Genomic DNA, 23,489 nt, shown 5'->3' on the forward strand with positions numbered 1-23,489 from the left:
ACTGATGTGTTTTCTTCTACTGGGCTGCAAAGCTGATTATTTGTATAACGTCCCTGTTTATTATTTATGGCGAAACTCAGATTTCCAGGGTGCTTTATGATTGTTATTTAATTTGCTCAGCGCCTTGGAACATGGGTCGTCCATTTCCCTTCTCCTGCCTCGATCTGATGGTGGATTTCAAAGCTTTTTCCCAAGCCTGTTCCTCCAGCCACCATTCCTACCAGGAGACCTGCTTGGCTAAAGCAAGCTGGGGGCCACCTCGACCACAGACCTTGCCAAGCTCCTTCTCAGACTTCTTTTCCCTCGCTGCTTTCTTCAGTTCTCACCAAGACCTAGAAATGTTGCCTCCAGAATATCTCTCGAACCCATCCACCTCTGTCCATCTGACGGCCACTGCCCTCACCCATCACCACCCTCCCTGACCTGGGCTGCATCTTCGCTCTCCTAACTGGCTTCTTGGGTCCATCAAGCCCAGCCCCTTCCCTCCCAGTTCATTTTTCACACTTCAGCCAGAGCAGTATTTCAAAATGCTGAAAATCAAAATCTGAAAATTGCACATTGCTCTTGAAAATATTCCAGTGGCTTTCTATCACCATTAGGGAAAACACCCGAATCCTCTGCAAGCTTTGTAAGACCCTACAGGATCTGGTTTTTATTGACCCTTTTGCTCTCAGGGCTCAGATCAGATATCACTTTCTTCAGGAGGCTGTCTTGGCTTTGCTCACTTGGCCTGCAGTTTGACTGGATTCCTCTTCTCTGTTCCCAAGGCTCTGTACACACCTGGTTGCAGCCAGTATGACACCATACCCCAGTATGACATCTTGCTCCGCAACGCTCTGTAAAACTTCAGTCACATCAGCCTTCTTTCTGCTCCTCCAACAAAGCATGCTCCCGTCTGCCAAAGAGCCTTTGTCTACACTGGTCCCTTGGAATACTGGCCACATGTGCCCACACCCGATCCCCAGACCCTTCACATAGCGGCTCCTGCTCATCTTTCAGATCTCAACTGAAATATCACTTCTGCAGTGAAGCCTCCTCAGACCCACCCCTCCCTAGTCTAGACCAACTTCTTGTGTTCCATGCTCTTATATTCCTTTCCTTCCAAGGGCTTAGCTAAGTCTGTACCCAGAAGTTCATTTAGCAGTTATTTAGCTCAGACCTACTTCCCTTCTCAGTCTTTAAGTTCTGCTAGGTCTCCATTACCTCCCAGGAGCCTGGCATCAGATTTGCACACAGTAGACATTGAAAGAAGAGCGAGCACAATGATCTTCTCTGCCCCTGGGCAGTGGCTCCCAAGCTGCTGGAACCAGGCGGCTGGACAATCACAGACTCCTGGAAGAAACATCAGAAATCACCTGGAGAAGGGGAAGCTGAGACCCAGGAAAGTGATGGGCTTGCCCAGAACAGCGTAGCTGGCGAGCGACACAGCAAAGGATTGAAGCCAGACTTCTGAGCCTCAGTCCAGCCGCTTCCCCATCTCACTGTGCTGAGTCCTTGAAGTGTGGGCATGACTGACTGAGCAGGTCCAACAGGGAGGTCTGCCTGCTGAAAATGGGTTTGGGCCAGTGTTTTGAAAGAGACAAGAAGCAAGAACCTCTGGAGAAAAGGAAAGGAAGTAGGTTCTTTGATACAGACATGAAACACACCCCTGTGAGCCCAGTACTGTGTTGGGCACAGGAGCTCCAGGGGCTGGACACAGCTTCTGACTTCAGGAACTTTGTCCTCCACTGGGGGAGCTTAGACATATTTCATGTCAAGGTGATTTTGTGGTTGTTTGGTTTTGATTTTTCTTCTCAGCTTTGTGGTTAGTATGCTTAAGGGTTAAGCACTGTGGCTTGGGAGACACTGAAATTTAGGCATAGTCAGAGCGGGTTTAGAACCATAACATCAAAGATTCTTGAGGCCAGAAGGGACCCAAGGTTATCTAGTCTACACTCTCTTCTGATGGCTCAATATTCCCTCCAAGTACCAATGTATGTAAATACTGTGAATACCATGCCGCTATGTGCTCATTCGCTCACCAACTGACTGACTCTGTGCCCAGCACTGTGCCTGGCCCTTGGCACGTAAAGACATAGTCCCTGTCCTGAAAGACAGCACAGCAATCATGATACACTGTCATACTGGCTACAACCAGGTGTGTACAGAGCCTTGGGGACAGAGAAGAGGAATCCAGTCAAACTGCAGGCCAACTGAGCAAAGCCAAGCAGCCTCCTGAAGAAAGTGAAATCTGAGCTGAGCCTTGGGAGCAAACTTTATTATCAGAGGCCATTGCAACCTACACTTGAATCCCTCCAAAGGCAGGAAACTCACTACCTACCAAGGCCACGGGTAGCCCCTCAGGTAGGCTCTTATAAAGGAGTTTCAAATAGAAAACACCCCTTCAAACCCAAGAGTCTACAGTTTTGTCATTCTAACTACACTGAGGACAATGAACTGGGTGACAGTTAGCAGCCACTGGCCAAAATCCCAGGGTCTCACCCTATGTCAACTCTGCCCAGGCAAGCTCCCCTTTCCTCTGTCTGCCTCCCCTTCCCCATCCTCAGCCAGCCTCAAAGCTTTCATCACTGAATGCCAAGACCCCCGCCTCTACTTCCCTCCCCAGGGTGGGAGAGTCTGAATAAATGTGAGTGCTTAATGGCCTGTGGTGCCATAAAGTTTTAGAGCTGTGTACCGGAATGAGCAGGTTCAGGCTGAGATGAATTATCCAGACCTTTTATCAAAGGAGAGTCAATAAAAACCTGAAGGCGCTCACCCCATCTCCTCGGAGTGGCCGTGTCACACGGCCAGGCCTGCGTTCTGGTAATAGTCATTGGTGGGTGCGTTTCCCACCCCCCCCCAATCCATCTGCTTTCTTCCCTGTACCTTCCCTTCTCAAATGTATTTGTTTCTATGGTAACTGTGTTGTTACTGGTATGGGAGGAGTTTAATGACATTCAGAAGTACCAAATCAAGTCCATTTATATAATGGTTTGAAATACACATAATGGCCTGTGGAATATAGGACACGGTGACAGTTTCAGTAACTGCGTACAGACTGTGGGATAAATAGAGCGAAGTGGTGCTCCCCCCAACCTCCGAGTCAAACACACCAGGAATAACCACTAGTCTTAGTACAAGAGCGGTGCTTCTCAACCATTACTAGGGAAAGGGTCTCAAAACGCGACACCGAGCCGTTCTCTCAATGAGGAAGGATGCTGGCTGGACCACGGGTCCTCAGCACCAGCCAAGGTTTGACCAGGGAGTCAGGAAGGGCAGGTGCAGGGGGGATGGGACAGTCCAGAAGTATGGAAAGAGCAGCCCTCCTGCCCTGGGGTCCTTGGGCGCCCCCCCTCAGCCAGCCGGAGGTAGAACATCCACTCCAAGTGCTGACGCTTATGGCTCCTGTGTGTCTGAGTCAGAGATTTATCTTTCAGGCACCCACAGTGTGCCTAGTGCTGGTGGGGGTTTGGGGGAGGATGTGGCGATGCAAAACTCGTGGAGGATGACCTTGTCTTAGCTCGGGTTCCCCCAGAAGCAGATGCTAAGCATGGACTCGTCCAAGAGGTGCAGGAAGTGCCATAAAGATGGTAGGGCATTGACATGAGAAAGGGAAGCTGTTCCATGCTGGGGGTACTGTCGGGCCCTAAATAGGGGGGCAGTGGAAGCCTCATCCCAGTGGGAGGCTCTAGGAAGTGCTGCAGAGGCCATGCCTCACGGTCAGGCCCCCCAAAGATCGGGGTGTCTCTACAGCAGTCTTGTCAGTAACTGGTTGAGGGCTGCTCAGGTCGGGGTGTTCGCTCCCCCGCACTTCTGTCGAGTGGCTTTTGCAGATGAAGAGAAAGACCTCAGGAGAAGGGTGGTGGATGCCGGCGGTTGGGAGTTGGCCTGAGGGAGACAGGCGGGGCATTGGTAGAGATGACTGCAGCCCCCAGGGAGTTTTGAGTCCAGTGAGGAAACACGCTTTTAGAGAATTAGCAGAAGGCAGGGTGATGGGAGAGCTAGAGGGATGGGTAGGTAAGATGCTCTTGCAGCTTAGAGGTGGGAGAAGCTGTTTGTTCTGGATACTGGGGGAACTTGGGGAGAGTGGGAATGGTGAGAGGGAGCTAGCCTGCAAGCTCTGGTGCTAGGGAGGCACCTAGTACACACATCATTTAGTTCTCATGCCGTCACAGGGTAGGCGATATTACCTCCATTTTGAAGATGAAGTGAGTGAGGCTCAGAGAGATTAAGTCATCTACCAAAAGCACACAGCTAAAGTTCAAACCCTGGTTTTTTGTTTTTTGGGGTTTTTTTTTAACTTTTTATTTTGTATTGGAGTAAAGAACCCGCCTGCCAGGGCAGAAGACATAAGAGACACGGATTTGATCCCTGGGTCAGGAAGATCCTCTGGAGGAGGGCATGGCAACCCACTCCGGTATTCTTGCCTAGAGAATCCCATGGACAGAGGAGCCTGGCAGGCTACAGACCATAGAGTCGCAAAGAGTTGGGCGTGACTATGGTGACTTAGCAGGCATAGCCAATTAGCAAACAATGTTGTGATAGTTTCAGGTGGACAGCAAAGGGACTCAGCCATACATATTCATGTATCCTTTCTCCCCCAAACTTCCGTCCTGTCCAGGCTGCTGCGTAACTTTGAGCAGAGTTCCCTGTGCTCTACAATAGGACCTTGATTATCCAATTTAAATATAGCAGAGTGCACATGTCCATCCCCAAATCCCTAACCATCCCTTACCCCCATCCTTCCCTCCAGCAACCATAAGTTCCAAACCCTGGACTTCTTACTCCCAATCTACCTCGAGGAGCTTTGTGTATTGGGAGATGGTGGGGGGTGACTTCCTCCATCACCATCAAGGGCAGACATGATCAGGAGCCTGCCGTATATATCCATGTGGATTTCTCCGCACGGCCATAGACTGCCCTCTCTCGTATCTCCCCACATTGCACTGTCTATGGACCCCCACTCAGGCAGTCAGGCAGCCCCTCTGATCCCACCCCAGATGTAAGCTGGACTGCCTATACCCAACACTGAGTGAATTATCTGGAACTCACAGCCCTAGGAGTACAGGAAAGAGAAGAGGCAGACTGAAGGGTCGGGGGAAGACTTCAGTTCCAAGGGGCCCTACAAGCATTCTTTCTACCCTGTCCTCACCTCCCCGCCCTGCCCTCCCAGCCCTGCTCCAAACCTCATTGCCTCGGATACGGCCAAAGAGGGATCATACAGACACACCTCTCTGGAGCAGCATTTCTGTCGCACGTAAATAGGTGTTCTGTGAAATACAGGATGCATGGTCAAATAAGGTGGAGAGAAGCTGGGTGAACCCTAACTAAACAAGTCTCTCCTACAGAAACTGCCAGAGCCTTTAAGTGGCCAAAGGGTGTGGAGAATCCCCCAAAGAGGGATATGGTTCTCAGAGTTCCCCAAATTTACTTGACCACAAAACATTTTCCATAGAGCATGTTTTAGGACTAGGATTTCTTGGGATCCACTTTGGGACATAATGGTTTGAGGCCAGCTCTGCCACTGACTCGTTGTGTGAGCTTTGTCAAATGAGAATAAATTAAGCCTGCCTCAGGCGGACCACTGGGCTTCCCTAGTGGCTCAGTTTGTAAAGAATCTTCCTGTAATGCAGGAGACCTGGGTTTGATCCCTGGGTTGGGAATATCCCCTGGAGAAGGAAATGGCAACCCACTCCAGTATTCTAGCCTAAAAAATTCCATGGACAGAGGAGCCTGGCGAGCTACAGTCCATGGGATCTCAAAGAATCGGACACGACTGTGCAACTAACTTTCACTTTCACTTCATGAGGACCAGTAAAAAAAAAACAGGAATGAAAACTCTTTACAAACCATAAAGTAAATGGTGCTATTATTTACATGAAAGATGGTGCTATGGTTTATTCACATAAAACAAACACACTCAGTTTCCCAGAGAAACTTTCGTTAGGAGTCCAAAAATAGTCATTAGTATTATTAATGTGTTTTCAGTAACAAGTTTGGCTCCTGATTAGTCACGTGACCTTTATTTTGACCTTGACCTATGTTTTCTCATCTGCAAAATGGGTAAACTCACCCTCCTTCTTCCGTGAATTTGTTGCCGGGATAAAACACGCACAAGCATGATGAACCATAAAACGCAGGGCACTATTATTAGTGTTCTAGGTTAACACCCTCAATTCAGTCCTACTTGTGCTCAGACCAAAACAGGAGATGTACTGCAGGAGGGGACTGGCTAGTGGGAGAAATAACAATGACCAATCATTTTCATCCATATTTATGACGTTGGGAGCCTTGGATGAGCGTGTCACTGAGGGGACAGAATGAATATTTCATGAGTGAACACCAAAGGTAGTATTAAGAGGAAATGGACAGAAAGACCCCCGTGTGGCTCTGCCTCCCCGTTCAGCTGGGATGTCAGCACAGCTCCAGGCCCATGACTGACTCCGAGGAGCAGGGCAGTCCGTCGGGAGGAAGAGTTCAGCCCTCCATCCAGATAGAGAGCTGTCTGGCACATATTGGCCAAGGGACCACTGTCCTGGGAGGCAGGAGAGCCAGTGCCCACTCCATACACCAGCTGGGTAGCCTTGGGCAAGTGACTGTCACCACCCTGGCCCTCTGCTTCCACATGGTAAAAAGGCATGATAAGATCAGCCTTTCATGGCTGTGAGGCTCCAGTCCAAGCCCTGTTGTTTGGAAGATGGCTTTGCAGTGCACACAGGTGGGAAGTGTCATATTCATGTTTTCACTCAGTAGGCCGCCATGGAATACCTACCACGTGCCAATCACTGCCATGGCCACAGAGTGCCAAATGCTGCGTCCATCACTTTATACACATCACCTCGTTTAATCATTATCGCAGTCCTGAGAGGTGTCTGTTATTACTCCCATTTTCCACAGAAGAAAATAAAACTCGGGAAAGGTAAATAACTTGCCCAAAGCCATACAGCTAGTCGGTGGCAGAGTCCAGGGTTGTATGAAGCCAAGACCCTTCATTCTACACTGATGGCACATCTTTGTCTGTACTTCTGCAGAGCTGGTGGGCACGCTTCCTCCACCCAGCCACCTCCTCCCTATTCTGTTCATGACTTGTGCTCCCTCTACCTGCCTGGTCATCCTGTCTTGGCCCTCCAGGATACCCTCCTTTTGTTTTCCACCCTCCCCCAATGCCTTCTTCCAAACCTCCTTTAAGAGGTTGTACAGTCTGCCCTTGAGGTTCTAATTTCTGTCCCCATCCATGAAGACCATTGCCTTCCAAGACCCTGGACAGCCTCCATCTCTTATCTGGCCAGCCATCGAGTGGTGTAAAGACTGAATACCTTCCCCCCTTAAATACCCTCAGAAGATGAAGCAAGGACAGATGGGGGCAGTGCCAGGGTTAAACCCAACCAAGTCTTCTCCACCTCCTAATGGATGCCTCTAGAGGAGGCTCCTGGCTCTTTCCATCCACCCCACAACACAAGGACACTACCATCCCTACAGACCTCTTCCCTGTAGGGCAGTTCCATGTTATCTTGGCTCATCCCTTCATCAGAGATGGAAGAGATTATTTTAAACCTGCCGCCCCACCAGCTCTTCTCCTGGCCTCTGATGCCATTAAGTTTCATTATAACGAATAAACACCACAATGACATTTATAAGTTACCACTGAGCACAGAAGCACAAATATGAAGCAGATAAACTGCATTTGATCCAAATAATTACTGCAGGCAATATTGGGCTTAGTTTGAGCTGGCAGCCGGGTACCGAGTAATTTATTAGATTGCATAAGGCAATGTTGCACGTTGCGTTTTTCATTATTGTGTCTCTTCCCCTTCTCCGTGGTCTAAATAGGTTAGGGGAGTTTAGGGCCAAACAAAGACAGACTTTGCTCAAGCAGATTGAGGCTGGGAGGCGTCCAGGAATGGCTTCTCCCCAACAACATGGCATTTGTGAGAGAGGAGAGGGTTTCAGATTATCACGATGCTGCCAGCCAAGGGCAGTTCCCTGTACCCCTACTCACCCACCCACCCACTGGCCCAGATACAGAAAGAGGCCTGATGGAGGGGATAAATGGAAGGGCCGGATGGAGCCCCTAGGACACCAAGCCCGGTTCCTGCTGCTGGCTTCCTGCTGAGTTTCTTTGTCTTCATCCAAAGACCCTCTCTACCAGAAGCCTTCTGTAGCCCCAGGCAGCCCTGGGCAGCCCTAGATCTGAGTCCCCAGACCTCTCCTGCAATAAAGAAAGGGAAGGAAGCAGTCTGCCAGCCAACTCTGCAAAACAAAGCAACGAGAGCTGGCTACCAGCTGCCTCCTCCCTGCCAAACCCAAACTCATAAAGTTTGATTCAAGGGGTTACAATACCTCCTATTCAGAGTCCCTCCCGCCCCATCCTCCCAGCCTTAGTAAATTACCCAATAAGCAGCAAGGACTGTAGTTATTGTGCAGTTAAACGGTGTTTGCCCAGTAAATCCTGAGCAGAGTACTAACGGTAATATACAGTAACTAATTATGGACATGAATTCTCTCCCTAAGACGCCAAGTGGTACCAGATATTGTTGCGTTTCAGGGAGGAGGCTTAAAAGCTGCTCTGTTCCCTCCAGTGAAGCCATGAGTAACTTTCCTATTAGAGGAGCCGTCGGCACCTCTGGTGGCACTCCAGACTGGAAACAGAGATGTCCTGGGATGGGGGGTGGGGGGCCAGGCAGGGATGAGGCCTCAGCTCCCAGGAAGACTCCCATTCACGGTCCCCCATCCCATGCCCAGTGGAAGGGCATGACGAGGTACCAGCTGGTCATCCTGGGGTTGCCTTTACAGCAGAGGAGATGCTCCCCATCCCAGTGGCTGTGGCAAAGGCCCAAGGCTCCAGCCGTGCAGGGAATGGAAGTCATTTTTCTCACAGCCCCAGACTGAGCTAAGAAAGCCATTCCAGGGAGTCGGCCTTTGTAAAAGGCTTCTGAACAAGGAGGCAGAAGGGCAGGACAGGGCGTGCCTCTGCCTGGCTGTGGACGACTTTTGCCCTAAATGGTCGTTTACCAAGGTGATCTCAGGCTCAGGAGTGCCGGGGGAGGATCAGAGGTGTCTATGGTTGATTGTGATCTGCAGGTGAGATGGGGCTTTTGTCCAGCAGTAAGAAGCAGATGTCCCGTCAGCTTCCTGTGTGTTTTGGGAGCACAGCTGGAGAAACAGTTGTCAGCCTCTGCTTTCTGAAGAGGAAACCATATAGCTCAATCATGGTCTATGCTTACCAGAGACTGTCAACCGAAGTCCAGAACTGGAGTCAGATGGTTCAAACACCAGCCTCCAGCACACGCTGTGACCTTGGGTAGGTTTCTTAACCTCTCTGAGCTTCCGTTTCCTAAGTCACAAAGGGGAAGTGATTCTCTCTATTCCTCGAGATTGTTGCCGTGAAAATAGCTCACCTGGACTTGAGGCTACTGCTTCCAGGGAGCTCTGCACCTGCCAGTCCCATCCTTCCTGCCACCAGCTCACCTCCTGCGATGCCCGGGCTCAGTGACCCAGCCTCAGCCCATCTGGCACTCCCATTAACACACACACTCCCTTGCCTTCCTCTCAAAGTGCTTCCAGCACAAAATCCCTCCTTTACCAACATCTCCACTTTAAACATTCAAAACAAAGATAAGGGGCAGTAGCTTTATTTTCTTTTCTTTGCTGCTGCCTTCTCAAGGTTTGATGTAAATAATCTGAGCCCCCACCAGGGCCATGGTTAGGTGGTGATGGGAAAGGTCAGGTGACGCAGAAAAGGGCTGGCATGGGGCACACTCTTGCAGTGGGACCTTGGCTGGTCATGGCTTTAAACCTTGGCATTCAAGTGTCTACATCAGGGTGATGATAGAACCTTCTCGAAAGAGTGTCAGGAGGGTGGATTAAGTAAAATAAGGTATGTGAAGAGCTTTGTGATGTGTAAAGTGTATGTGAGACTTAGCTGTGGTTAATATCCTAGAGCAGCCAGAAGACAGGACCCAGAATCCCAGCACAATGAGAAGAAGAATTACGATTTTAATTAGGACGCATATATAGTCAGCTCTCAATTGTCTGCTAGCAAATTGTCCCCATTCCTGGCAAATGCTATCACCAAGACTACTTAATGAAGTCCTCTGTTAACATTTCACAGCTTCTTATTTTTTTCTTATTTGCATGAGGCCCAAAGGGAATGAAAGTCCTTTAAAGGCAAAATTAGCTAAGATCTCCATCCTCTCCTGGAGGAAGTGTGAGCCATAGCGACAGCAGGCTGGGGCGGGTGAGTGGACCAGTATGAAGGGTGACGTTCTCCACCCACTGAGCAGGAGACCAGAGGGAGCTTCATCATTGGGTTCTTTTGTGGCTTTTTTTAAGTATTAAAAGTTCCCAGAACATCAAGCACATCCATATTCAAACATGAATACCAAAATGCATTCCAATGTTGAAAATAAATGTTTCTTCGGATCATTCATTGTTTTGAAATGTCCATCATTTTGGATTATTCACACCTTTGCTTCTCTCTGTACACAAGATCTTTAAGAATGGATTGTCAAAACTACAATGAGATACCACCCCACACCAAGCAGAATGGCCATCGTTAAAAAATCTACACATAAAAAAGGCTGGAGAGGGTGTGGAATAAAGGGAACCCTCCTACACTGTTGGTAGGGATTTAAGTTGGTGCAACCACTATGGAGAACAGTATGGAGGTTCCTCAGAAAACTAAAAATAGAATTACCATGTGATCCCGTGATCCCAGTCCTGCACAAATTCAAAAAGATACATGCGCCCCTATATTCACAGCAGCACTATTTACAATAGCTAAGAAATGGAAGCAAACTAAATGTCCACCAACAGATGAATGAATAAGAAGATGTGGTACATATATACAGAAGAATATTACTCAGTCATTAAAAAAGAACAAAACAATGCATTTGCAGCAACTTGGATGCAGCTAGAGATTATACTAAGTAAAGTAAGTCAGAAAGGGACAAATACATGATTGATGCAAGTACCATGAACCCTTGTTTTTTTAAAAAAAAAAATGATAATTAGGACATAGATCTTCCCCAAACAGACCAAACTGGCTTGGGAGATTTGCTTTTACTTCTTTGTGCCTTGCATTTTTTTCTTTTCAGCCTTAACCTCTCCCGCTATCAATCCCTGGTTGGGGAACTAAGATCCCTCATGCCGTGTGGCATGGCCAAATAAATAAATTTTAAAAAAATTTTAATACATTGAATAAATCAGAACACTGAACATCGGGGCTAAAAGAGAGCACCTGAGGAATTGATGTCTAGTCTGAACCCTGCATTTACAGATGGGTGCTGAGTCTCGGCGATGGAAAGGGTCAGGCTCAAGGGCACACAGCTAAGAGGCAGCAAAAGCAGCACCACATGGGTACCTTCTCGTCCTGAGTGCTCAGGGTCAAGACACAGCTTCCTGTGTCCAGACAGCATCTCTTATAAAAGGGAAGAAGACTCCCAGGACATCGTGGGGTCCATGGTCCACGGCCCTGCCTCCAGCCCATCCCAGTGGTTCCCAAGCTGCTGTGCTCTAAGAGGGTACGTGAAAATTCTGTCCGCCCGTAACCGATGCTGACAGCTGCCTCTCAGGCTAACGACAGTCCGTCACTGCTCTTCAGATGTGCTTTCTTTGTCTCAGGCTGCTCCCTACCCTGTCCCCAAAATGGTTCAGGGAGCACATATTCCAGTCCCAAAGACACAGCAGCCCGAGACACAGAGGGAGAAGCAGGGCTTAGCCCGGGCCCCCGGCCAGCCAGCAGCAGGGCCCTCCTGCTGGGACGACATGCAGGGTCCCAGCCTTCACGGGCTGCCCGATGGTCTCCTGTTTCCACCGACCCCCGTGGCCACTGCCGAAGCCCACACTGCTCTGCCCTTCCCGTCCCAGCCAGACATGCGGCAGGCGGGGTGGATGGGCTCCTTCACAGGCCCGCGCGCGGCAGTGTTTCCCCAGCCCTTATCAGTGTGTTCTTGGCATCCAGAACTTGACTGAATGGATGGAGGATCCTCTCCCGGCCCTAATGAGCTCAGCGCAGGCTGGAGCTGGGGCCACAGGCTGCTAATCAGGAGGCGAAGGATTTATAGTGCCTTTGGAGTCACCCTGCCTCGGCCAGCCCCATTGTTTTTCATTAGAGCCCCATGCTGTCCAGGATAACCTTGGCGGGCTGCGTGTCCTGGGGAGAGTCGAGAGAGGCTGGGAGAATCGCAGGCTGCCCGGCCGCCCCAGCTCAGGCTAGGAATGAAGAGGGAGAACTAGGAACTTGTACCCCTCACCCAGCCCTGGGAAGAACAGTCAGCCTCTCCCATATAAGCCCCCATAAAAGTCCAGCACAGTTTCTGGAATGTTCATGATATTGGCAAGCTTCTCTTCAGCCATGTTTTAGAATCAAGGCTAGAAACAGCTGCAAACAGCAGTGTGGAGGTTGAAAGCGTGTCCCAGCCCTTCTCTCTCCCAGCAGAGGTCCAGGAGAAATAGACAATGGAAGGAAGTCCTGTCTTCCACCCCTGTCTGTCCTTCTGGCTTCTCTGTATTTCCAATCCTGGTCCAAAAGAAGAAGATTGGCTTCTTTCCAACCCAACAGGGCTCGAAGCCTGTGCAAACCTTGACAGGAGTTAGACTTGCGACCCAAGGCAGTTGCCCCCAATACTCCCAGCCTGGAGCAGCCGTGTCCCTCTTAGACAGTCACATCAATGCCTATAAGCTTCCAGATTAACAGATGAGTTCTCAGGTCAACCACCCAATGAGAGGACACGTGGCAAAAACACCTCCCACTGCCTGAGCCGTAGTGATGCTCAGTAAGTGTGTGTGAATCCCACCTTCTTCCTCCAGACCTACTACATCCAGGGTGCCTTCTCCTGAGCGATTCTGCACCCCTCTCCATCAACATATTTACAACTGAATTCACTAGCCCTCCAACCTGTTTCTTTCCCTGAGACAGAAGTGGCTCCCCCAGTTACCTATTCACCCCGTCCTGCAGCCCAGGGAGAGAGGGGACCTTTATTCCTCTGTGCTCCTCATCTCCCATCAAACTCAAGAGCTTGCTAGCTCAGTGCCACCTCCAGTAGCTCCTAAATGCATTTTCAGCTTTAGCCTGATCCCTTATGAGCAGAATCCTCCAGATCAGTCTTCCTGCCTTTGGCTTCTTCTCCTTTATCCATCCACCTCCCTGCTGCCACCGTGATTTTTCTCAAACTCAGATCTGAGCCTGTGGGTCAACGCCAGGGATGGTTTCTTATCAGTGAAAACTTCTCAGCATGCATTCAAGGGCCTGTGCGGCTGAACCTACCGTGTTCTCTTGTGCATCCTACACGGGCCCTGCGCCCATCACACCAGGCTCGCAGTGAGAGCGCATGCAGGGCCCTGTGAGCTTTCCTCCAGTGCCCTGTTTCACAGACAACCTGACAAGCATGGTTTCCATCCTACGGGGAAACTAAGGTTCAGAGTGACTAGGAAGTTTCCCCAGGGGTGCACAGCTGTGGCGACAGAGCCAGAGATCCAGCCTGGACCTTGTAGCATCTGTCCTGTTATTCCCTGAACGCTTTCTGACTTCCATACTTTACCTACGCCATCCACATCCCAGGAAACATTCCCTCCTTGCCCTCACTTTGCTTACTCTTCCAGGCTATTTCCGAAGCCAGCCCTGGGGCTTCCCTGGTGGTCCAGTGGTTAAGCATCCACCTTCCACTGCAGGGGACGCAGTTTTGATCCCTAGTCAGAGAACTAAGATCCCACATACCACAGGGCAACTAAGTGTGCATGCTGTAACAAAGAGCCAAATAAATAAATATTTTTTTAAAAAAGCCAGTCCTTCTGTGACTCATTTCCCCAAAAGGAAAGCTCTTTCTTCCTTCAGACTTCCTTTATTATTATATAAATTTCAGGTGTACAGCACAGTGATTCACAATTTTCAAAGGTTATACTCCATTTATAGTTATCAAAATATTAGTTATATACCCTGTATATATCCTTGTGGCTTATTTATTTTCTACAGTCATTTGTACCTCTTAATCCACTATCCCTCCCTGCTCCCTCCCCACTTCCTTTACCTACTGGTAATCGCTAGTCTGTTCTCTGTTTCTTTGAGTCTGTTTCTCTTTTGTTACATCCTTGGGACTTTCTTTATACCTCATTTGGGGCACTTTTTATTTTAAGGTTTTTTTTTAATTTATTTATTTTTGGCTGCACCATGCGCCATGTGGGATCTTAGTTCCCTGACCAGCGATCGAACCTGTGCCCCCTGCAATGGAAGTGCAAATTCTTAACCAGTGGACCGCCAGGGAAGTCCTCGGGCACCTCTTATTTTATTTCCCTGTGCATAGATTTGTCTTCTCCAGATGCTAAGCTCCTTGTCATGGAAGATACCTCAGTTCCTCATCAGCATCCTCACATCTGGCCAGGGTCTTGGAGGTTGTTGGGGTGGGACCGTCCCCTGCCTATGGCCCATGGCACATCATGGGTACTGTTACACCCCGTTACAATCAGTTTTATTATTAGTCAGGGGGCTAGAATATAACCCCATAACCCCCAAGTGGATCACAATAGGATGTTCCAGAAATTTCCCAAAGCTCATTCTACTGCATTAGGAACTGGGCATCTGCTGAGCCCCCAGAGAGCCGCAGAAGTCAAGGCTCAGGCTTCCAGGCACGACCTGAGCCATCCTGCCCTGGTCTCTTCCCACCCCACAGCCAGGCACTGCCTCCCCTTCCCTTCTTCCATCTGTCTGCTTCTCAGGACCGGGGCCACTTCCCTTAATCTCATAAGAAGCAATTTGCGTGCTCTGGGCTGGGAGAAAGCTGGCGACAAATAGCCCCGACACAAGTATTCTTAAACCTTCCCCAATTGGTCACCAATAACAGAGCAGACGGTGACATATGATCCTTTTCTGCATGGCTGGGCAGGCAGTTCCAGGAGACTGAAGCCGGCAAAGGCAGGGCTGCAGGAGGCTCAGATGTTCAAGTCTCTCACCTGTGTGACTCATGGGAAGAAGCAGGTTCTAATCAGTCCAACTTCAGGCTTGCAAAGACTCCTTTCCCAGCTCAGGGACCCCCTTGTGGCTCAAGCTTTAACAGTCCTGGGCTCAGGAAAGGCTCACGAATAGTGATGAAAACTACTAAAATAAGGTGCCCAGAGAGAGGGGAGGAGGAGGGAGTGCATGCCGCACACCATCTCCTGACCACCTCCAATCTGACCTCTGAGCACGACTGAGATGGGGGATTGCAGGCCACATGTGGACATCAGCGCCCCTGCTCCGCACATCAGGCTCCAGGGCAGTTTGCTCCGAGCCTGTCTCGCCTGTTACACTAACTAACCCCACACCACTTGCTCTCTGCACTAGTCCACACGGACCCCACAGAGGGCTGCCTCTCACACCGCCGTGGGACCACATGACCGGTGACTGGGGAGAGACACAAACACGTGTGCCTGTAGGGGTAGCAACAGACTTAGGTCACTGCAGTGCCAGTTTGTCCCCAGAAGGTCAGGGCTGAGAGTTATGGCTGGTAGGGTTGGGTGAGCACCCTCCTTGGAGTCTGGCATGGAGGACCCCAGGCACCATGCGCACAGGGCCACTGGGCCCTCTTCCTACCTGTTCCCTGCCCCCACGCCCCCTCCCACCCCACACACAGAGTCAGAGTCAGGCAGCAGCACCGGGAGCCCCTGGGACCTTAAAGACTGTCCAGACCACAGTCCCTCCCAGGAGTCTCCACAGCAACCCTGACAGCAGAGAGAAGCCTTGGCCTTCTCAGCATGTATTTTAGTCCCAGGAAAAATTCCACCCCAAAAAATTCTAAACCAGAGGCTTTCAAATATTCAAAAGAATGAGAAGAGTTTATTTGACCAAAATTGTGAGTGGTTGACAAGAAATAGAAGCAGAAAAGGTCTGGCTAGAGAAGGGGTGGGGCCTGGAAGCCAACCAATTCAACCCCATCAACATACATGCACACACACACATGCACACATGGGCATTCACACGTGCACACACACAGGTACACATACTGAGGCAGCCAGGTCCCCGGAACATTGATGTAAAGACATCACTCCTGGTGGGTTGGCCTCCCAACCTCAGCCAGCTGAGTCCCTCTCCCCTCCCCAGGAGGTAGTTGGGAATTGAGAGGTGACCTCAGATCAGGGGCCAGAGGTGTGTGAGCTCATAGACAGTTGTGGGGTCTTCAGCATTTGAAATGGTCTACTGGAAGACAGTGGGGACCTCCCAGAGCCAGATGGTGATGGCTCACTCCATGTTAATGTGACCTGCGGCGAGTCCCCAAAAAGAGACTGCAGTGAGGGGCCATGTGGTCAGGGCTGAGAGGGGCGGCCCCTTTGGGGAGCCTGATGGGCTGGTGGAGATGAGGGAGTGAGGGGGGTAGTGGGGGGGGTGGGTTGAGAACAGTCTGGAGAAGTCATGAAAGATGCTGAGCAGAGAGCAAGGGCAGGGAGCAGCCAGCAGCAGGACAGGGCAGCAGGACAGGGGGAGGGGAGGCTCCGAGCTGGGCTGGTACAGGGGGTGAGGGGGACCCCAGGGGGCTTCTTCCAGTGCCTCCCCCCCACCTCGGGCCGGGCAGCAGCTGCATCTGTCCCTCCCAGCGCTGAGGAGCTGAGAGTCCTGCCACCACCTGCCGCCACCTCATCCTTTTTCCCCACCCCCCCACCCCCATTGGTAGCCCCCGCCTTCACTCCACCTGGACTCAGAGCACAAGGAACACACACGTGGCTCAAACCCTGGGGCTCCCCAGAGCCCTCCCTGCTCTTCATCCTTCCCTCCGGAGGCGGCCCCTGCTTCCTGAGGTTTGGAGAGAAGGCTCCCAAAGCCCCCACCTGCTCAGACTTCCACCTCCGCTCCCGCCCCTGGCCTGCTGAGCTGGGGGTTCTGTGAGAGCCAGACCCTAATCCTGACTCAGTGAACCTTGGGGGGGTCACGTCCCCTTTCTGGGCTCAGTGTGGAGACACAGGCTCCCCCCCGCCCCCCCTCCATGTGATAGAGGCACGTCGCAGAGTTGGTGAGGTGCTGTCTTGGCATGGGGAGGTCACAGCAGCCTGGGTGTGCCAGGAGACACATGGGCCAGGGAAAGTGACTTCAGGGGCTCTGAAATGACCCTGGGGGGCCTGTCCCTTCCTGGGATGGGACCATCCTCCAGGGATGGGATAGGAAAGATGGCCTGCAGCCACCACCAGGACCACACTCCACCCTCCTCCAACCCCTCAAATGCAGGAGAGTTCCAGATGGCTTTCCTCCCTGGCCCTTTCCTTTGAAGTTTCTCGAGACTTTTTAGTTCCAGTCAAGGGCAGGGAAAGGGGGTCTCAGGTGGGTCTGTGCGTTCCCGGGGGCTGAGGACTGTCTGGTAAAGGACCGCAGGCTGCGGCTCTGAAACAGGACTGCTGGCCTGCTGCCCCTTCTCCATCACTCAGTGCCCTGGGCTCCGAGCAACCGCATCTTCCCGTGGGTCTCATGGAGTACCCATTCCATAGGACTAACTGTGGAGAGAATTCAAATAACCCCTGTAAACCTCTTAATTCATGTGGTTCATTCAATGAAAGTCAGCTATTTATTAATTCTATGAGAATAAAAATACTATTTATAACATGTAACTAGCTAATAATAATATTTATGCAATCATAGTATTATATTTTTAAAGATTTTTTGATGTGGACCATTTTTAAAGTCTTTATTGAATTTGTTACAGTGTTGCTTCTGTTTTACGTTTTGATTTTTTGGCCCCGAGGCATATGGGGTCTTAGCTCCCTGATCAGGGATTGAACCTGTACTCCCTACAGTGGAAATGCAGGGTCTTAACCACCAGACCACCAGGAAAGGCCCATAATAATATTATATTAATAACTATAACATTAATTATATTAATATAATATTGCTAATAAGTAATACTATATATGTAATAATATAACATATTATGTATAATAATATATTATATGTAATAGTATTATAGATTATATATAGTACATGATAATGTATGTTAATATATAATTAATAATATAATCATATTAATATAAAATAGCTATATAATATAGTCATTAATATAATTATAATGATATATTATTAATATAATAATAACTATATATTAAAATATAATAACTCTTTGCAACCCTATGGACTGTATTCCTCCAGGCTCCTCTGTCCATGGAATTCTCTAGGCAAGAATACTGGAGTGGGTTGCCATGCCCTCCTCTAGGAGATCTTCCCGACCCAGAGATCGAACCCAGGTCTCCCACCTTGCAGGCAAATTCTTTACTAGCTGAGCTACCAGGGAAGCCCATAATAATAAGCACCAATAATTACTATACCTCTCTCTTTCATACACCCGCCCTCATGGTGGCCAGCACTGAAGTACTCCCCTGAACCTTAACTTAGCCGGGAGGAGGCTCTGTAAACTTACAGAGGAACCAAGAAACTGCTTTTCACTCCACAGACCTTCTGCCTCTCTTTAGATGGTCTGAGGGGGCCGCCGTGTTAATGGGTGAGTACTTTTTTGCGAATCAAAATCCAGCTTCCAAGTCCTTAATTCAGTGGTTTGCAACCAGAGACATTTTGGTTTATTTTTGTTTGTTTATTTTATTTTTTGGCCACACAATATGCAGGATCTTAGCTTCCTGGTCAGGTATCGAACCAATGTCCCCAAAGTAGAAGCTCAGAGTCCTAACAACTGGACCACCAGTGTATTCCCAACGCTTAGGTTTAAATTACATGTGGGCCCACTTCGTGACCTTGGGCATGTCACCTCATTCCTAGGCGCTGCAGTTCATCTGTAAACTGTGGGTAATAGCAGCTAACTAGCACTGTAGTCAGAGAAGGCAATGGCACCCCACTCCAGTACTCTTGCCTGGAAAATCCCATGGACGGAGGAGCCTGGTAGGCTGCAGTCCATGGAGTCGCGAACAGTCGGACATGACTGAGCGACTTCACTTTCACTTTTCACTTTCGTGCATTGGAGAAGGAAATGGCAACCCACTCCAGTACTCTTGCCTGGAAAATCCCATGGACGGAGGAGCCTGGTGGGCTGCCGTCTATGGGGTCGCACAGAGTCGGACACGACTGAAGTGACTTAGCAGCAGCAGCAGCAGCAGCACTGTAGTGACATCCTCTATCAAGAACTCCATTATTTTTGTTCTCTGGGGCGCTGCCCTCCCCCTTTATTTCTCACTTCACTCCTTCTGTATGGTGTTCTCAGCACAGAATCTGCCTAAGCAGTCGTTTATGACATAAAACAATCTTTCTGCAATGACCACAGGTCTTAGGAGACAAACTGGAGTCATAAGCTGCCAGGGCCACAGGTGCACTGAACGAAACTTAGTCAATGTTTACGAGCCCACAGAGGCACAGAGAACACCTTGGCCCTTCCCTCGAGGAGTTTAGCTCCTGGTTCTTACTTACTTTTGGTTCTTTGGCTTCTAATACACAATAGGTGCTCAAAAAAGACTGAAGATGTGAAGGGAGATGGGAAGGAGGAAAGGGGGAGAGCTGGAAGGACGAGAGAAAGAGAGAAGACGCCCTCCTGGTGACAGGAGCGCTGGAGGTACAAGATAAAGTTATGGGCTGAGAGCTCAGCCTTCAGTGACAGCCTTCAAGGGGGCCTGGGGGAAGGGTGCGTTCCAGGCAGGCTGGAACAGTGAGGACTGGACCAAGAACCACAGTGAAGAGCCAGCCCGGGGTGGCTACTGCTGAACTCCCAGGGAGGACGGGGGCAGATTGTGGGAAAGCTCGTAACACAGGCTGGGAGGTCAGGCACCATCCTGCAGACAGTGCAAGGCCATTTGCGTTTCCATCCCCTGAAAAGGGTGCTGAATATGAGATAAGCGGTGATTTGGGAAGAAAAATCCAGCCTTAATACCTGAAAGCATTCATAGTCTATTGAAAGAAACCTACTTGAGATGATGAGGACCTGAGCTTGGGTGGTGGCAGAAGGAATGAGGAGAAAAGGGTGGATCTGGAGATATTAAGTGGGGAGGTGGGGCCAGACTTGGTGATGGTGGCAGGTATATACGCAATAGAATACTACTCAGCCATAAAAAAAAAACAAAATAATGCCACTTACAGAGACATGGATGAACCTAGAGATGATCATACTAACTGAAATCAGACAGAGAAAGACAAATACCATATGATATCACTTATATGTGGAATCTAGAAAAATGATACAAATGAGCTTACTTACAAAACAGACTCACAGACATAGAGGACAAACTTATGGTTATCAAAGGGGAAAAGGGGGAGGGATGAATTACGAGGTTGGGAAAATTAACAGATACACAACTGCTATATATAAAATAGACCTGCTGTATAGCATAGGAAACTATATTCAATATCTTGTTATAACCTATAATAGAAAAGAATCTAAAAAAGAATATACAAATATATATATAATATAATCTCTTTGCTATACACCTGAAATGAACAAAACATTGTAAATCAACTATATGCCAGTTTAAAAAAAAAAAGTAACTAAATAAAAATAAAGCCTGAGAAGGGAGGTCACATGAGCGGCCGGGCTCCACACCAGGAGAAGGTCATTGGACAAGATGGGAAGCTGAGGCAGAAACCTGCCTCAGGAGTAGGACCCTGGTGGTGCAGCACACACTCTGCTCAGATGAGAGCTGCCAGATGGGGGCGGGGGGTGGCGGAGGCCACAGATGTGAGTGCCCGGAGGGACAGACCAGGTTGCATTCACCTCCTTCTCACCAGACAATGCAATTTCTGCCTCCTGGCGGGTCTCAATAAGTGTGTGCCGAAAAAATGAAGCATCTTGAGGAGCGTCTTGCCTATGCAATATAATGCCCAGGAGGTTATAGAAAATGATCATTTGCCTTTCACCTCTCTGGACTGGAAAGTTGAAAGTGAGGGAACTGGTCAGACAAGAACCTCCCTCCATGGTCTGCCCCTCACATCCCCAGGGGCTCCTCAGCCTGAAGGGGAGGCCCCTGGGCCTGTCCCACCAGTTCATCCCTTCATCTCCTCTCCATCTCCAGCGCTGTAACCTTCATCTCCTCTAGAAGTGACACCCAGCTTAGGTTCTACTTGAGAAAGCGTCTCATTGATTTGAAAGATAAAATCATTCTTAGTGGCTTGAATTTAACGCGCAAAAATTAAAATTTTGCTGAGGATTTCCCTGGCAGTCCAGTGGTTAAGACTCCGTGCTTTCAGTACAGGGGTCACAGGTTCGATCCCTGGTCAGGGGAACTAAGATTCCACATGCCAGCCGGTGCAGCCAAAATAAATATGATGAAAAGGCAAATTGTCAGATTGCACCCTCCCCCAAATAATTTGCAAACCATGGCTTTTGGGGAAGCCTGTTGAGACTATCCTGTGTACCAATCTCCCTCCAGAAACATTCTTTCCGTGGAAAAGTTGAGGGGATCCAAACAGACAACACATGAGAGCCGGAAGCTCTCTCTGAAGCCTGCTGGGGTAGATCAGGACCCTAGTCCACTGGAGGCTCGCTCTTGCTTCCCTTCCTCTCAGGCTCCCTTCTGTCGGCCCTGCCCCAACTCCTGGCTCTGAGGCAGCCTCCAAGGTGAAGTAGTAACGGCTCAGTGTCCACCTCCACACCTGCTTCCCAGGACCTTCCCCACCCAGCCCCTCCAACCCCGGTCTCCATGGTGACAGCCCTTCTTCTCCCTGGGGCACGGCCACCCCCGCCATCCTCAGGCTTCTCACCCTCGCCCCGGCCCACATCTCCACCTGGAATGCACCCTGTGCCCCAGCTTTCCAGGTCCCCTCGCTGATATCAAGAGGAAGCAAGGGGGTGCTCCCACCACAGGCCTCCCTGTTCACGGGTGTTCCTGGGGCTCAGGCTCTGCTGCGGAGGGCTTGTTCATCTCAACCCCCACCCCCACCCACCCCTGGCTCCCAGCTGACAACCTGATAATTCTCTCTGATCACACAATCTCGGGCGGCTATGGTGGCTGTCTTGACACTGTCCTTCTTGCAAGAAAGGTTTTGAGATTAAAGAATGCACTGTGAAATCATCATTAGAGCCTTGGAGAAGGGGCCTGGGAGAGGACTGGTCTGCCGCCCACGCTTCTCCGTCACCCCAGCTCCTCCCTGCCCCCTCTTCTCCCTGCCGTCTTCCTTCGTCTCTCTCTTCCTCTCCACTCCTTCTCTCCTGCTCACCCCATCCTCTCACCCTTTGGTTCCTTCTCCACTCTCTCCCTCCCTGTCTCCTCTCATCTCTTCCCTCCTTCTCTCTCTCTTGTTTTGGTGCCAGAAGCAGTCTAATTACAACAGAGAACTTGAAGAGACAGAAAAGGAAAAAAAAAAAACAAAAAACACCCCTCCACACAGAGCTGATGAAAATGTCCTATGAAATCTAATTTGTAAAGCTCAAATCAGAAAAAAAAAGTGTTACTCCCACAATTCAGGGCCAATTTGATTTTTAATGAGATTCCTCAGAGACCCAGCCAAGATCTCATCAAGTTGAAAACCTACCACCTTCCTGCCGTCCACACACTCTCTCTGCCGTGTGGACCTCTGTCTCTCCCCCGCTGCCATCCCCATGCCCCTCAGGGACATTCCCCAGTGGCTCCCTTCTCAGGGCCATCTCTTGCTGAGAGCTTGGCCCCAGTCTGGAGCTCTGGGTCTCCAGGATGGGCAGCAGCCAGTGTCTGAGACCTCTGTGGCCACCCCGACTCTCTCCCAGTGGAGGAACAGCCTGCCCGCTAGGTCCTGTTTTCCTTAGCTGTGTATCTGTGTCTGCAGAGTAAGGCATGGGAAAAAAATACAAGCTTGGAAGTCATGAACCTCAGATCAAACCCCATTCATTAGCTGTGTGACCTTGGGCAGGTTACTTTGCCTCTCTGATCTGGGTTTCTTTGGTGTAAAATGGGAGCTGTTCTGCTCTGAACGGTAATCACTCGGTTACAGGAGGGACTGCACGTGAAGCACAGATGACACTGTGGGCCCGGAGCTCAGTGGCCATCAAGGTCCCATGTCTCGTTGTCCATTCAGCTGTGGCCTCCCAGGAAACATGGGTCACAAGACATCCCCTTCTTCGGCAATCCCTCCGGGTCCAGGCATAGAGATCCGCTCGCTGTAGATGAGAACACGGTCCTTAGAGCCAGAGTCTTGGATTCACAGCCCAGGTCCTGCCACTAGAGACTCCCTGGACAATTTAGTAACTTCCAAGCCTCCGTGTGCTGAGTCCCTGTGACACGGGGTTGATAAGGCTCCACACAGGTGTTGTTGACAGCCACGGGAAGGTACACAGGGCACTTGTGAGTAACTAATATGCGAGGCTTCCGTTACTACTTTTCCCTTCCTTGGACCTCATGCCCTCATCTGGAAAATAGGGATAAAAATAGTACTGACCTCATAGGTGGTTATGAAGATGAACATATTAACAGGCTGATATTTTTAACTTTGAGAACAATGCCTGGCGTATTGTACCTACTGTGGGTGTGTCTGTTTACCTTAGTCATGAACTGGCTAAGGTAGATGGTTCAGGGAGGTGTGTGTGGGGAGGAGTGGGGTCACACTGATGGTCTGCTTCCAAGTGACAGTGAGGCTGGAGTAGGGTCTGCTGTAG

At 49.9% G+C, this 23,489-nt stretch overlaps 1 protein-coding gene across 3 annotated transcripts in view; it reads left to right on the plus strand.

The window, feature by feature from the left end:
* KIRREL3 (kirre like nephrin family adhesion molecule 3) overlaps positions 1 to 23,489 on the plus strand; it is a 130,086-nt gene that overhangs the window by 6,871 nt on the left and 99,726 nt on the right. Inside the window, exons 1-2 of one of the 3 annotated variants that reach the window (XM_081534969.1) lie at positions 19,205 to 19,242; positions 19,374 to 19,484. The exons of 1 other annotated variant lie outside the window; for it this stretch is intronic. Coding sequence is in view for 1 of the 2 variants with exons in the window: in XM_081534967.1 (XP_081391093.1) it covers positions 19,406 to 19,484 (79 nt within the window). In the remaining variant the exon portion in view is untranslated. Of the gene's footprint in view, positions 1 to 19,204; positions 19,243 to 19,373; positions 19,485 to 23,489 lie in introns of those variants that run through there. One more of the 3 variants, XM_081534967.1, reaches the window with a different exon arrangement.

This window comes from Giraffa tippelskirchi, chromosome 10 (assembly GCF_054371585.1).
Source record: "Giraffa tippelskirchi isolate mGirTip1 chromosome 10, T2T-mGirTip1v1.2.pri, whole genome shotgun sequence".
Lineage (NCBI taxonomy): Eukaryota > Metazoa > Chordata > Mammalia > Artiodactyla > Giraffidae > Giraffa > Giraffa tippelskirchi.